This window comes from Cylas formicarius, unplaced genomic scaffold (genome assembly GCF_029955315.1).
Source record: "Cylas formicarius isolate icCylForm1 unplaced genomic scaffold, icCylForm1.1 PGA_scaffold_9__14_contigs__length_23061073, whole genome shotgun sequence".
NCBI classification, from domain to species: domain Eukaryota; kingdom Metazoa; phylum Arthropoda; class Insecta; order Coleoptera; family Brentidae; genus Cylas; species Cylas formicarius.
In genome coordinates this window covers 202,091-218,663 of record NW_026844365.1, presented here as the reverse complement: position 1 = coordinate 218,663, position 16,573 = coordinate 202,091, and the positions used below count along the sequence as shown (strand labels likewise).

The following is a 16,573-nucleotide window of genomic DNA, read 5'->3' as shown; positions in this document are numbered from 1 at the left end:
CGTTTGCTGTTGAGTGGGAGTTTTGGTAAACGGTTTCCAACGAAATTAACTTAATTTTGTGAATAAAACAAAGGCAGGATCCTTATCAATGCGTTTATTTACTCAACCAGTAACAACGTCTAAGCCTAATATCACCCAAGTTCACGTGGCGGTTTGGCAAATCTCTATAACCAATCGATTCAACACGGGCAAAACACAAAGCATTGAAGGCTCAAAGCCACGTGACTAGTGCAACAAGAACAAAACGAAATAACGACCTAATGAAATTAAAACGTACAATGGACTAGATTCTGTCGTTGAAAATCTAGATCTATAATCTACGCAATTCTACGATACAGGAACCAATGTGAGATTAGAAAACGGTGGACTAACCTAAGACGCGCGCTTGGGTCATGACAGCCGGCCAGCATCGTCCGAAAGAAGAAAAACCGTCACATAACCTCAACACGATCAATTTTTAGCGAACGCTGGCAAAATTGCGACCCAAACAGCGGCACGTACTTAAGTTACGAAGTAGAGATCATTTCAACAAGTATCTTAATATTATTGTCTAACAACGAATGATTAAGTGACGTTATTTGGGCGTAATTGTGGACGTAGGTTCGGATCATTGAAAGACGATCATTATTTGAGCGCTTCGACGGCGTCGATCGAATAAATCAAAAAAGCGTTCAAATTATCGAGCCAAGCGACACCGAAAACGGTTCGACAATAACGGTAAAGAGAAACTAGGCGTCTTCAGGCTCGAGCAAGTGCTGCGCCTCGACGTAGTTCTGGAAAGATTGGGGGAACCGTTTGTTTAAGGCGGCCGCCGTCGTGATATTTTGCTGCCGCCTGATCGCGACGAGCGTAAAAACTATCGCTAGGGTTACTAAAACTAGGACTATAAGCACCCCACCCACTGCAACGGAAAAAGTAAGGTTAAGGGCCTTTCTCTCGGCAGGGGCGCGAACGCGACTTACCGGAAATCATGAGTATGGTGCCGGCTTTGTATTTGCCGCCGGACGCGGTTAATATGGCGGCCGTGGTGCCGTTATTCGCTGTCGGTGGTAAACCTAGTAGCCTGCAAAACAAGTTAAACAAATCCACCACTTTGATAGTTTCAATTTTTTTCTGGGCCGGGATCGACGGTCCTTTGGCCATAAAAAAGGGCCTCATGTCGTCTACGGTGTAATCGTAGCCGTGCACGCCGAATTCCGAGGAGTTTGTTACTAAAAAGTGGGAGGTTCGAATTACAAAACCTCAAAAAACCCAGCCGCTTACGGGTAAAATTGTAATGCCTCGCGTAGAGAGGAGCGTTTACGATCAAATCGTCTAGCGCGTACCCGGGGTCGGCCATTACCAAAATGGGGGGCGACCTGCTGTTGTTTTTGTAGTGCCACCTGTCGAGGTACTCAGATTTTCGGTACACTTTAAAATGTCCATTTTTTTTCGAACCCGCTTCGAGCGCTTCGTAAATCGAGTCCTCGAAACCCGTGTGCGGGGTGATTTGTATGGCAGGGCTGGCGCCCGCCCACTCGTAGGTGCCGTTCTTCATGTACTGGGTTATGTTAACGAAATGGGGCGGAGTTACGCCAGTCATGCCATGATCACTTAAATGTACCACGTTTACCTTGTCCAACAGATCGTTGTCGTGTAGCTTTTGCTAAAAATCAAAGGCTCGCCCCCGAAAATCGTCACTTACAGCGGTCCCGTACCTGCAAATAACCAGTAATATTGTCCAACTTTTTGAGCATCTTCTTAATAGTCGCCGAACTGGGTCCGAAAGCGTGATCGTGGTTGTCGGGTTCCTCAAAATAAAGCATAACCAGATTGGCAGGTTTTTCCGGGTTTAAAATCCATTCCACAGTCTACGACAAATGAGTTACTTCATCATGACCGACGACCATATAGCTACTAGAGATATAGTGGCCTATGCTGATAGTACACACAACTACGAAAAAGATTTAAAAATCTCTTTTTAACCAATACCCTTGTGACATTCAACAACCCGCAAGGCAACTGACAGATCGTCAATAACATGGAACCTGAGACATTTAGGGCAATAATTTCATAAATTTTCTTAATTTAAGTGTGTGAGGATCGCTGAAAAAAGAAGCAAAATGCAGGTTAGCGTGTGAAATATATAATATAAGAGCCACCTGCAGCGCATCAATTTTCACCCAGTACGGCCGCTATATTATGTAATAGCTATATGATATTATTCAATAGGTAGATGCCTGAGACATAAAAAATTACAGTGTCAACTCTTTTGTGCCAGTCGTAGCCAACTTGGAAAGATTTGGTGTAGGTAATATTCTTTCCCTGGTACGAATAGTCGCCGCCCGGCCACATCATGGACCCGGAGTGCCGTCCGTCCTCCGCATCTTCGTTCCACCTCCATATGGGCACGACTTCCTCGTTATAATGGAACATGTCGTAGCCAATTTTCTCGACTTTGTTTTTCGCGCTATCAAAATAACTGTTGCCTATAACCCCGTGAGATTCGGGATACAAGCCCGTCGCGATTGAATGGTGGTTAGGAAACGTCTTTGTGGGGAACACGTTCTGCAACCGCTCCGCGTAAACGCCTTGTTGTCGGAATAGTTTTAGGTAGGGCAAGTCTTCGGTATCCACGTAATCATAACGAAAACCGTCATATGAGACCACTATAACGGCCGGGTGCTTCGATACGCCACGAACCGAACAAATCAACAGCGAATACGAAATTAATTGAAGGAACATGTCTATTTAAATGACGGTACTTTTTCTTGTTGTTTATTGCCTTTCGGCGTCAAAGTCGACAGATGACAGCACCCTAGAAAAGTTGGTCAATCTCGTCTGTCCTACCGGTGAACTTAGCTCCCGGATTTTCAGGAACGGTACTTTCGTAGGTATGAAGGGAACGGGAAAACAGGAACATCACAAATAATCGAATTAACCGAATCCCGCTTGTTCGTAACGATTCGATCACCTTGTTCGCTCTCGCTGCCGTCCTGATCGGTCTAAAGTGACCGAATACGGGACGACCGATCGACCGATCATACCAAAACAAATCGAATTCGCCGCAATACGATTCTTTTGAATGGTTTAAGATTTAAATGCATGACTGAGACAGGTCACGGAAAAGGAATGGGCGTATTGTTATAATTATTCTATAGTATTGTGTTGCGACATCGATTGGTAGATTTGCTTATGTGTTGAATTGAATATTGAATGAAATATCTATTTGCACACAGGTATTTAATTTAAACAAATTAATGCATTACTGGTACAACCAGAACACAGTTAAATATTAAATTACCTAAAACAGCAAACAGAACACACAACAATAATTCAAATTCAAATGAATCTGAATCTGAATGAATCGATTGACTGAAATGATTCGGTCCTTTTCGAGATCGGTCAGTGATTGAATCGATCCTCAATCCTACAATTATTACGCGTTTAATTTTCGATTTTTGTTACAGGTTTTTCTCGATAGAGAATAATTACGATTTGTTTAAATTAAAATGTTTTTAAAATACATCTGATAATATTTACAGTGACTCAGCTTAACTAAAGCATCAAACTTTTCTTCGTGCACACGTTCCCTTTGGGTCATTATATGTCCGATTCACGTCTTTCGGTAATGAAAAATAAATTTTACCCAGAATTAAAAACTAAAAGGCGTTCAAATGCAAAGAACTGTGTTTATATTGAAGATGATCACCACAAAGTGTTAATTAATGATGTTAATAGCGCGAAATCAACAACGAAAAAGGTTCCCCAGGATTATTGGTTGCTGAAACGTTATGATATTTTCACAATTGATCAAAATGTCAAGCTTATATTTCTTGTTAAAGAATCTGGGAGCAACATAATTTACTACGTCTCTGGTAGTGAACTATTCGATGTTTTACATGAAGCTCATATCACTATTGGTCATGGGGGAAGAGATCGTATGATTAAAGAACTGTCATGCCGATATTAAAACGTAACCCGTTCTGATATAGAACCAAAACAAAAAGGTGTTAGAAAAGGTATTGCTGTGAAACCTATTATTTCTTCTGAAGTTAATTCTCGTTGTCAAGTAGACTTGATCGACTTTCAGTCACATCCAGATGGTGACTATAAAGTCATATTGGTTTACCAGGACCAACTTAACTAAATTCTTTGTGTTAAGAGGTCTTAAATCGAAACGGGCGGAAGAGGTTTCTTATGTTTTGTTAGATATTTTTACCATTCGCCAACCAAATTATTTATAATTTAAAGCAGTATTGGCGTTCACTGGCCATTGTGCACGGAAAACCGAGACATTCTCAGAGTCAAGGGAGTGTGACCATATTTGAAGCTGATAAAATTTCCTATTGAACAATTTACATCAACCCTCCAAAGTGTTAGTGATGCACGTTCCATACGCGCCCCAAAAATATTACTTGGGCATTCTCTAAAATTCCTAGTTATTCAAATTAAATCAAAAAAGATTGCATACATTGCCTGGAATCATTAGTTATTTTATGAAGGTTTTATACAAAATGCCTTGATTTTATACTTTGCCGGTAACATATATGCTATTTAAAATAAGAAATTCGCCACTTGGGGACGCTGACGAACATATCGCAATATAATAATTTAAAATTATAAGTGAATCAAAAACAACATGGTTTTTTTGATATATTTTATAGCTCTTCGATGGGTCATCCAATGGTAAACGGACCACCCTATACCTAGAAACGAAATTAATCATTCCGGCGTGTTTCAACACAAGTTACCCTATAGAGCGGTTTACCAATGAAAGTGAGTCGCATTCCTGCCAAGTATTATTTCACTAACTGTTAAGAAAAAATATGTTTCTCACAATACGTATTCCTTTACACATATCACTCTTAAATTACGCATTATTTAGAACATTCGCCGGTATAAAAAGCGAAAAACCCAAGACAAATCCATCAGTTTTTTGTATTCCCTCGAAGGATAACCTACCACGAGAAATAAGCCACTAAAATGTTGAAGTTGGTAGTGTTGTCCAGTGTCCTAGCCATATCATCGGGCGGCTATATAGGTTTGCATTTTTAATTATTTTTTTATTATTCTTTTTTATTTTAATACATAAAAGGCGCTTGCAATGAATTATGTGTCAGATGCCTCTATATATATATTTTAATTCCATTTGGTGTCTCTTGAACTATAGCTCTTGAACCCTATAAAGTTGAAAAGTTCAATATATTCTTAGAGAAAAGTTAATTATCTTAAAACCCGCCACTGGATGCCGGGAAATTAATGAAATTTTAGTACAATTGTTATCGGGTGGAATTTTTCATTATATAGACGCCAATCTTCTTTGTACTTTTTTTTGGTTTTTCATAAAAATAAACAAAAAACTTTGAACAATCTCAGTCTTAGTCGTTACTAGAGAATTTTATCTTCACCGCGGGATAGATTAAAAAAATATATACAAACAAATTCTCCGTGAAACAGTAAGTTATTTTTTTGGTACTTTGCAGATATAATTTGAAAACAATATCAAAATTCGCTTCTGCTAAAATGAATAATAATTTAGTTTTTATTCAAATTAATAAATATATATCGTCCAATTTTCCTTTTTTGAATTTATAACATGTAGTAATTTTACAAGACCAATACAGAAACAAGTTTTCTAAGCACAAAAGGCACATTCATCGCTTTGGATTCGGAGTTGCATTCACGACTTGGTGCAGATTTTTTTGTCAAATTAGAAGTGACACCTCTTACCTCTAGTTCATTCGTTAGCTCCATATGCAGACTATTTCCACAAAGACTTTAATCACCTCAGAAAAATATTTATTCAGAATATTAGTTAAAATGACTTTGCTATTCTCTTTCTTCGTTAACAATTCTATTCTTCTCACGATTCTTATTGTTTTCTTTTTAAAAGTAACTTGGATTAGACAGTCTTTAGGTTCATTATTTCTCACTCTTACAGCAGCGATCAGATAAACAAACCCGCAGTTTACTGCCATTACTGCCATTACTGTCATTACTTCATATTACCCCTTTTCTTGATTAATTCATTCACTGTAATGTGCTATATATACTTCTCATATAAATCAATATAGTTCTTCAACTCCTTCATTTCCAGTAAAGGAGATAGAAACACCTCTAAAGAAGCTTGTCACTCATGCTAGCGAACTGCTCGGAACCAGTTCATCAACAGTTCATCAATTTTTAAGGTTATTAAATTTTGGGCCTTATTCTACCACAATGTTTAGTGTACAATTTTTGATGTGATGAGGGTTTGTGTTGTTCTGGGAGGAGAAATCTGCATTTATCACTGCAGTCACATTTCTCCTGCAATTTATCAATTCTTTCGTTAATTTTCTTACTCTTTAATTATAACTGATAACTATAGATTCACATCACTCATATGATATCTTTAAGCAATGAAAACAGTGATTTTAGAGTAATTTCAGAGTAAGCTATATTTCGTAGATTGAGATTTATAACAACCCCATTTTAGTGCATACTTTATAAACAGGATCCGCAATTGGTCTTGGAGGTTTATCGGGAGGTGGAGGCGGCGGCAGTTCCGGCGGTAGCGGAGGAGCATCTGGGGGAACTAGCTATGCGTATGGAGCAATTTCTGGGGGCAGCTCGGGCTCTTATGGCGGTAGTGGAGCCGGTGCTGGATATGGCGCTGGTCTTGGAGCTGGTATAGGAGCCGGAATTGGAGCAGGAGCTGGAGCGGCATATGGAGCGGGATATGGAGCTGGTCTTGGAGCCGGAGCTGGAGCGGGATATGGAGCCGGTTACGGAGCTATTGCCGGAGTAGGACCTGGTCTGGCTGGAGGCCTTGGAGCTGGAGCGGGAGCGGGACTGGGAGCTGGGCTTGGTGCCGGCGTTGGAGGATATGGAGGCTATGGTAGCGGGGCTGGTGGATCATCGGGAAGCTCGGGTGCAAGAGGAGGAATTGGTATCGGATCTGCTGGCTCTGGGGGCTATGGAGGAGGTAAAAATTTAACTATTCAAATTTAAACAAGAATTTGAAACTAGGAGTTAATTATCGAACAGTGGTGCGCAAGGATTCTCCACGAATTTATAAAAGGATGTATTACGATACCGCAGCGAGAACTAACTAACTTAAATCAAACAGCTTGATTATTACCATCACACTCACAACTCACTTGGATTATGAATTAGCTGTCTTGTACTCTAGAGCTTACCCTTAGTGCCATATTTTATTTCGGTGCCTTCTTAACGAAATCCTCATGTTTTGCTTTTGTCAGTCAAAAAAAAGGTAATACTGATGAAGTGGGCAAAAACGAAAATTAAAATTGTAGAACAATAATTATAACATTTAACAAAAGTACAAAACTATAACTTACATAATTTCCATTAACCGTATTTTTTAAAATTTTGTTTAAAAGGCGCTCTGGATGAGTTTCCAAACAGGCTTACCTCGGGGTATCGGTTTAACAATTAAGCAGAGGCAGAAGGAAATTTATTCTGAGATATAGCTTTGTGCGTTTTCGGTATCTCATAAAGATTGTTAATATGAAATATTTAATTCTTTTTGCCTCAAAGTTGGATTTCTTATTTTATGCCAGCGGATATCTTGTCAATTCTGTCTTTTTACTTTTTCAATTATGATATTTTTAGCTTTATACTGAAGATTAACTGCTTGAAATTCTCATGTGGAGACGATGTTACTTTATTATTTTTTTGTGGAGGATATATTTTGTTTTTAGTTTGGATTTTGGCTAACTGCACAACTGCTTAATGTTGCTAAAAGTTGGTGCGTATTCCATGATCATATAAGGTGAACATAAAATATTTATCAATCAATCAATTATGTCAAACAGAATACAGGGTGAGAAAAAAAATCAAAAAAATCAATAGAGTTAAGCACCGTTATATAAAAAAAATTAAATAAATTGTGACCTACTATGATAAAAAAATATTTTTTGTTCAAAAAATATTAATAACTTATTATTTTTTCAACTAATATTTTTTAATTTGTTTGCAAAACACTATTTCATGTTGGTTGCAGCGATAATAATAACCATTAAAAATATCACTTAAATTGTTTTTTTTTTTAATTATTATTACAAAAATCTACTAGTCGAAAGAAACCTGAAATCGCAAATGAAATCGCCTGATATCTGACGAAAGGAGACCTTTGAGCATGTGTCACCAAATACTCACAACACAAAAAATATTTTATGACAGAAATTGGCCAAAATGTTTGCGTGGAGGAGGCATTCGAAATAAAATTTCTTAATGATCTGAATGATAAATCAACTTATGTCAAAGTCGCATCCCTTAATATCATTTTAAAACATTAATTTACTTGTTGTTGAGTTGACCATTTTCTTTTAATTTCTATTGCAGTGATTCAAGTGACAGAATCTGATTACTCTTGGTCAACACTTTCATTATGCCTCCGTTATATCCATTTTTTTTTGGTTTCTAGTAAAACAGTATCGACGCAAGATTGAATTTGGAACGTTAGTAGCATCGTGGCTCTTCTAATTGCTCCTCTGAACTTTTTTTTGAGGAAACTTTTGCATTTTATGATTTTGCCAATCAGTACAGTACAGCTAATTATTCAAACATCCTTTGCTGACTGGCTACTTTCCTTCGAGTCTTGCCCATTTCGTATGGTAGGATCGTCATGTAAAGAGATCTTGGGTCAATGGGTAATGGTTTTAGGGCGTTACAAGTATTGCAAGTACGATATACAAAATATCTGGATTCCGTCTGTTCTTCTATATTAAAATCTTTTACAGGGGAAACTGATAGTATTTAATTCCTTTAATTAAACAATTCAAAAATGTTACCTTTGTTCCACAGGATATTTAATATTAAAATAATAAAAAAAAACTCTGAAGAATATAAAAGTATACAAACATTTTTATTTGCCAATTTAGATTAGTGTATAGGTATGAAAGATGATGTCATTCAAATGACCTCCGCGACGCATGTGGCACTTTTTGAAACAATTCAGGTTCTATGCCGGCCATTTCGCGTCTATTCTCCTGTTTCAGCTCTGGAATATTGTTTGGTTTATTTCTATACACTCTGCTTTTTAGATACCCCCCAAAAAATCTAGGGGAGTAGGGTCACATGATCGCGGCGGCCAATTGATATCTCCGTAACGTGAGATAATCCGACCAGGTATGACAAGTAGCTCCATCCTATTGTAATCACAAATCTTCAATGTCCATACCTTCCAACTGCTCCCAGAGAAAATCGTGTTTCGATAGCGAACACCATTAACCGTAACTGCGTTCTCCGCATTATCCTCGAAAAAAAAAGGGCCAATTATTACTCCGCACCAAATAGCCACTTTATGAGGATGCATTGCTTTTTGAACAATCTCTCTTGAATTTTCTTATCCCCAAATACGAGCATTGTGTTTGTTTACAAAGCCACCAACGTGAAAATGTGCCTCATCGCTAAAGATGATTTTCGTTGAAAATGAACCCCTTGTTCTCGTATCCATTCTGCAAACACGCGGACCTGTTGATGACCTCGAGGTTTCAACTCCTGAGTTATTTGGACTTTATATGGGTGTAGATGCAAGTCTTTTGTTAAAATTCGCTGCGTGGTTGAATACGTAAGGCCCACTTGTTGCGATCGATGACGAATCAATGTGTTTGGATGTGTTGCTCAAATTTTTGAACCACATTCCAAATTGTCCTCTCAGAAGGTCGATTTTGTTCGATCATTTTCATAATTGCACAATTTTTACACGTTGTTCAGTGGTATATTCTCCATGACTAATTTGGTTTATGTTTTGAGGTTAGAAATCTCATATGATAATAAACAAAAATATTTCAGATTGTAATGTAGAAACTCTTATTGAATCACCCGTTATAACCAGGTAAAAAGTAGAGGAATGAAACGAATGAAGTGAGTTAAGTTCTGAAGACATCGACAGGATGATTGGCTTAACGTCGGCCATATTGATTTGTCGACAATAAATAGCATGATTATTTATTTATCAGTTTTGAAATGTTATATTTTGCCATTGTTTAATACCGAAATCGCGTTGTCATAAATTCTGAAAGACGGTAGGTATAAAAAAAAATTTCTTTAATATCTACAGCTATCGTTGGTGCCGTAACTGTACCAGCTGGACCTTCGGTAGCTTACCCTACGGCTGTCAGTTCGCAATCTAGATTCGACATAATCCACCCCGGCACCATCGTACAACACGTGAGTATCGATTATTGCTGAGCGTGGCCCCAACGAGTCCACCGAATATTTCAGAGCGTGTCCCAGGTCCCAGTGGTGTCCACTCATGTCCGAAATGTGGCCGTTCCGATAGCCCACGGTCACGGTTATGGCGGAAACGCGGGAGCGTACGGGGCGGGTTACAGCGGCTAGTCTTCAGCTAGGGTCAAATAAATGAAGAATGGGTAAATTAGCCAGCAATTAATTGTAACCGATCCAGTAATCACGCAAATATACTGTCAGTAATCCGTTGTACAAACGTCCAGTGTTCAAATACGTCATAATTGTAATAAACGCATGTGTGTTTTACTATTGTCGTTTTTGCATTTCCTCTCTTTGCATAAGTTCCATTCCATTCCATTGCATAATAATAACAAATCATCTTGGCGATCCTATAAGTGTTGACTAAAAATAGTATTCTTCTACACTATATGGTTCTATTTCCACGAGTAAATTAAAAATAATTCTCTTTAACATTTTTAAAATCTCTAATTGTTTTTGTATTGTTCGGCAAACTATTATTAAACCTAATACACTGATACCATGCACTGTTCTCACTCGAAGTGCCTGCGATATGTACTTGCACTATGAACTTCCTGAGACTCGCTGTTTTCAAAAAGGTTTCAGTTTTATGTTTTCCGCTGCATGATTCTCGGAAATTTAGCTGCAGTATAGTTCGCACGGCGCTCTTGTGGAAAATAGAAATTCATTCTATTTCTCTGCAATAAAGCTTCGTTTTATTTTCCCATGGAACATGCCTACCTAATACTCTAAGACAATATATTACTTTATTTAAATATATCTACTACATTAGTTATATGTTTTCCCACGATAAGGTACTATCCAAAAACATTGGCTGAAAACAATATCACAGTCGTTTAAATTTAACTTTTGCAAGAGTGATATTCTTGATCGATTTGTTGTTACGTTGTTACAGCAGTCCTAATATCCAATTTATTCTTAGTAAACCAATTATCTGTTCCCATCATGAACCTCTTGACTCTTTTTTGAGGTTTTCAGTCACTTTATTTACAATTAGATCATTGGTATCATCGGAGTAGTAAGTCCTTTTATATTTTCGACCAAATGCATAGAATTCTGTATTTTTGTTAATATACAAAAGAAATCCTGTTGGCGCTTCCTCCATTCTTTTTCAAAGGTACGATTCCACCCACCTTAAAGCCATACACATGCCACAAAAGTATGTCACGGCCTACAGAATCATACGCTTTTGACAAATCAAAAAACAAAACATATAGTATATATTGTCTTAGTTGATAGGCGCAGACTTCCTGAGCGATGATTTTGCATGTCGTTATGATAAATATCTCTAAAGATTGGGCACGTTTAAGTTGATTTGGAAATGTTCCAAAGCTTGCATTTTGATTCATCAATGTCGTCGGTTCTGGTTTGACCTGGAGTTTATTTAGACAATATATCTTTATATTGACTTTTCTATGTTTCCAATTCTATAGACCAGTGTTTTGCCGTCTCCAATATTGTTACCAATGTCTGTATTTTTGTCTATACTTACAGAATAATGTTGAGTGATTGCTTGTAGGGCTATCTCTAATATCTCACTGGTTGGAAGTTCCTCAGCTAGCATTTTGGTTTCTCTTTCAGAAAAACTACTTATTACGTCAGATTCTTTGCGAATTTTTTGCCGTCCTAGCCAACCAGGACTAGATCTCCGTCTTTTCTGTTGCTTTGTAGCTTCACCCTGTACCACAATGTTATTCTTTTGCTCTATTGGGGCCCTAAAGTTTTTTTTTATGTTGAAAAAACATCGTCTATAGCGTCAGACATGAAACAAAACTTTCAAGAATGTTTAAACTTGAGTAATTATTTATACCCGGCCTGATTCAGTTTATGGCCTGACTTTATCGGCTTCAGATTTTCTAACAAGATAGCGTCTAAAGCTTAAATCTTTGAGATACCTTCACCTCCTCAATCTTATTTACAAAAAATTAAAATCCAATCAACAGTGTTATGTGCAAGACATTACCAGTGCAACACATTACCAGTGGATTTTTAAAACAATTTAACTTAAAAAAAAAGAGTTAAAAATATTTATTTTTGATCATTAGGATGTTTTGTGTTGTACAGGGCGAGCCAACGACGGAGTAAAATTCATTATCTCATTGGTTTCAAAAATTGCGAGAAAATGGTAAACAACAACTTCAAAATTATTTTCAAGTGTACTCATAAAAGCATGACACAATTTTGAAAAAAAAATTGTTTTGAATTCAATTTCGAAACGGATTCAAAACAAATTTTAAAAAAATGTATGTTTTTTTTGGTCACAACTTTTGAAGCCAATGAGATAATAAACATTACTCTATGGGCGACGAACCCTGTTGCGAATATTAATCTTTTTTTTTATTTATCATAATTAAATTGCGAAACTTTGAGATACTAAGGACACGATAATAATAATAAGGTTAAACTGTTTTCTTGAGGGTCGGACGCAGTTGGTCAAAGTGCGAGAGACCTCAGGATTTGAATACTGATTCCAGGTCAGTAAATTGCAATGTACCTCAGGGAAGTTTGCTCGGTCCTTTATTGTTTATAGTGTTTATAAATGATGTTTTCTTTTTTCCCCATACTTACTTTTTCCTTTTTGGGGATGATGCAGTTTCTACCCGTTCGCCAGCATTGTCTGAACAACTTAGCAATAAATTGATCCTAATTGAAAGTAAAACTGAGATGAAAGCACAATCTAACACCAAATTGTGCCACTGTAAAAGGCAACTCAAAGATATGCTCTCATGAAACTCGGATATTCAGAAAAATTTAACACCGCATCTTAACAAATAGTCCTTCTGTTTTGACCTTAAAAATGCCTATCGAAATCGTCTTAAAACACCACGCCTATTACAATATTCAGGATTTTATTTCTTGTGATACCATTTAATATGTATTCGTAGTGTGTTATTGTCTATATTTTATTTATTTAACATTATTACTTATTATTATTCATTAATTCGAATTTTTTTATATTATTCATATTTGCATTATACTGACAATATTCAACACTTGTAACTCAAGTATTGTGGAAATAAAGCTATTTTTATCTTCATCTTTAATGATATATTCCGAATAATACTGGTGATTATTATTATTATGTGGTATTAATATTATTATTAATATTATTAATAATAATAATATTATTTTTATCTAAACTTCCATTGTTTAAATTTTTAATTAATAAGTGATACTGGTTTTCAAACTGGTTGAATGCAGAATCGCCTTTTTTAAACACCGTGTTGGAGTGAACCGCCCTTGTTCACTGATGTTTAAAAATTGGCGGCCTCTTTTGCATAAAAGCGGCAGCTCCTTCCTTCCAGTCGTCGGTGGCGAAAGTTGCGTTGGCCATTAGCTTCTCGAATCGGATTCCTTCCCTTAAAGTAGATTCGAGCGCGGTGTTTACGCATTCCTTCGAAATTTGCGAGATTAGTTGGGAGTACGTCGCCAGTTTGGCCCCCGTTTTGACAGACTCTTCCAACAACTGCTTGGATCCAGAAAACACTTTGCGCACTATGCCGATACGTTGCGCTTCAGTTGTAGATATTTCACAACCTGGAAAGGAATGAAAATTAATTTTCCCGCTTCTCACGTAAAAGTTGCATTTTAAAATTGTCTTAATAGTTATTTTTTAGTATGGTCCAGTACAAGATAAACGGCCATGACCTTTTTTTTACCCCCAGTACATGGACACATTTTTTAAGTGTCGACAATTTCGAAATTTTAAAATTAATAAATAAGTAAATAACTAATAGACTATATAAATATACAAATATAATAATTATTAACTAACTTGACTTTTATTGATTTTAGGAGCATTTAAATTTTTATTCGTACATTTTGTATTGTTGTTATTTTAATACTAATACTGTTCTGCAGTTGATGAACACTGTTCTGAGAGAGTCTTCAATCCTTAATATTGTAATTGCTTTTAAGAGGGCATTTGAATTTTGTTTGACTCTTTCAGTTCGATGGGCAATTTATTATAAATTTTCAACACGTTCTCCTTGGCACTATTTGTCTATGAACAAGCACTTCTCATATACCTGTAAGGATCAACTCCATAGCTTTGGACTTTCCAATCGTTCGGGGCAACCTTTGAGATCCACCGGAGCGAGGAATGGTACCCATCGAAATGTATTTCAAGGCGAATTTAGCCCCTTCCTCGGCGTAGATAAAATCGCACATCATGGCAAGTTCGAATCCGAAATTAAACTGGAAATTGATCCAAGATCAACCAAATTTCCAGGCATTATGTGGACCTACCTACGGCATAACCATTCACTGCAGCAATGACTGGTTTAGATATACTTCTTAGGCGATCTTCCAGCAAGTCAATAGATTCAGCGGAAGTGTTTACGTCGAAGTTCGTTCCTGCACAAAAACCATCTTCGGTACCTGTCAGTATAATTGCTCCCACTGTTTTGTCGTTTTGGAGGTCGGCTAGAGTTTCAGCGAGCTCTTGTAGCGAGCTCCTTTTAAGCACCTTTGAACTTCGGGAAACTAAACTTACGAGTGCAACATCGTGATTGGACCCGGTCCTCTTCACAAAGGGTGCCGCACTGTTCACTACAATAAAAAAACGATTCATCAAATCTGACACTTGAACATCTGAACCTTGCGGAAGAAGTTATTCGTATACTCCAGTAAGAACAGTCGTGCAGTTATGTCCGTACGTAAAAATAACGTAAAAAGAACGTAAGGATTTAAATGCGTATTAACGATTAAAACATAATCCACCGCACTACCCATCATTCAGAAAGTACCGTTTGTATTTCTTTTTAAAGAATCGGCATTCAAACATTTAAGTTGTCTAGAGAGACCGTTGTATAGTTTGTAATGGTTATAAGAAAACGGTCTTTCATAAAATGAGGTGATTCAAGATGTAACCCTGAAGTCTTAACTTCAAATTATGAACGTCGGTTCTGTATTTAATCTTATTTACTGGATAAGAGGGACATTGATTATATATGTTGCAGTCAAAGCACTCTTTCATTTTCTGAATGGTCACATGACATCCTGCAGAGAAATTATTTATTATTTTTAAGTGAAAACCGTGCGGCGGACAAAAAAATTAGGATATCAAATCTGCTCATAAATGTATGCAAATGCCATTATTTTTTTTTAAGGAAATCAGTGGCGTGCCACTGCCCGTCTATGAACAAATTATATTTTGGTTAATTAGGTCAACACCGCACTGGTTATATCGAGAACTTCTTTTTGTGAAAAATAAAATATCTATCTGAAACAAAATATGTAGTTTTTAGTTACCATTAGTGTCCTTCACAAAAAAAAAATACCGTGCTCGTATTTAAAAACTATTGTGAAAAAATTGTCACACAACAGAATTAATAGTTCTTACAGAAACAGCCTACTGCAATGATATGAAATAATTACAAAGATTTCAAAAATACACCACAGAGTTTAGTAAGCAATAGTAATGATTATAATCATCTGCGTGCTGTCATATTAACGATGTTGTTATGACCACGCAAAGAAGATTTTTTTTAATTTTTTAAGCGAGAATTATTGGAGAATCTAGCAAGAATTTTTATTTTACGAGAAATCAGTGACGCACCATCACTGTCTATCAGATAGACATGTGAAATTCTGTACGACCGCCACTGGTGTAGCCTCTTGAAAGATAGTACAAATGTGATAAATTTCATTAAAATATCTAAGGTGATAATACAGGTATTAAAAAAAATATATTTTATTTTTGAAATCTACTACCCTGTATATCAAAATTTAAGACGTTTATGGCTTATGTTCATATAAAGTTTTCTTTTTAAAATGGACCCAAAAATCGGCTTATTAATTATTGCGTTAAAATACCCTGTATATTTTGTTAAATAAAGATTTGTTTCGAAAAAATATAACACTTGGATCTCTGTGCATCTCTTATCATTTAGCCTATAATATCAAGGAAACAAAACAAACCCTAAATAGGTAGGTACTTACCAACAGCAGAATACCGCCTGACGTTGTCAAACTGATTTACACGTTGAAACTTAAAATTAGCCGAAACGGTGGCCAGAAGATTTAACCGCATCTTCGCTTCTGTTTTCGAAATTGCAAATCGCTGCAGTATACTGCGTCGCAAGTTCTTAATCGACGACAGAACTCTTAATTTACTTTGATTAGCACTTCGAAGCAAATGAGTGATTGAAAATTAATATGCCATAAAAACGAAAGAATAATTTATTTAATTGGCCGCCTTGCGAACAAAACGTTTTATGTACAATCACTTCGGATTTCTTATACTTCTTGAAGCGCTCTTTCGTTAACTTACCGAAATATACATAGTCATCGAATGACGTTGGTGCCAGTTACTTTTCAACCAGAGATTTGATAATTTTTATAGGCTTTCGGG

The 16,573-nt window shown here is 36.7% G+C and overlaps 3 protein-coding genes across 3 annotated transcripts; 1 reads left to right on the top strand and 2 right to left on the bottom strand.

Annotated features, from left to right (window-relative positions):
* Positions 1 to 85: 85 nt before the first annotated feature.
* Positions 86 to 2,863, bottom strand: LOC132707744 (bis(5'-adenosyl)-triphosphatase ENPP4-like). The gene is made up of 5 exons (XM_060679680.1): positions 2,239 to 2,863; positions 1,698 to 1,850; positions 1,264 to 1,645; positions 963 to 1,211; positions 86 to 901 (listed from the first exon to the last, which is right to left on the bottom strand). Exons 1-5 carry the CDS (start codon positions 2,722 to 2,724, stop codon positions 729 to 731), a joined length of 1,443 nt encoding a protein of 480 aa, XP_060535663.1. The 5' UTR covers positions 2,725 to 2,863; the 3' UTR covers positions 86 to 728.
* A 2,041-nt stretch (positions 2,864 to 4,904) lies between these two features.
* Positions 4,905 to 10,474, top strand: LOC132707379 (uncharacterized). Its single transcript, XM_060679214.1, has 4 exons — positions 4,905 to 5,023; positions 6,476 to 6,946; positions 10,049 to 10,158; positions 10,213 to 10,474. The coding sequence occupies exons 1-4, from the start codon at positions 4,966 to 4,968 to the stop codon at positions 10,327 to 10,329; spliced, it is 756 nt and encodes a 251-aa protein (XP_060535197.1). The 5' UTR covers positions 4,905 to 4,965; the 3' UTR covers positions 10,330 to 10,474.
* Positions 10,475 to 13,277: 2,803 nt separating this feature from the next.
* Positions 13,278 to 16,340, bottom strand: LOC132707473 (probable enoyl-CoA hydratase). Its single transcript, XM_060679341.1, has 4 exons — positions 16,162 to 16,340; positions 14,471 to 14,769; positions 14,247 to 14,415; positions 13,278 to 13,755 (listed from the first exon to the last, which is right to left on the bottom strand). Exons 1-4 carry the CDS (start codon positions 16,250 to 16,252, stop codon positions 13,463 to 13,465), a joined length of 852 nt encoding a protein of 283 aa, XP_060535324.1. The 5' UTR covers positions 16,253 to 16,340; the 3' UTR covers positions 13,278 to 13,462.
* Positions 16,341 to 16,573: the final 233 nt, after the last annotated feature.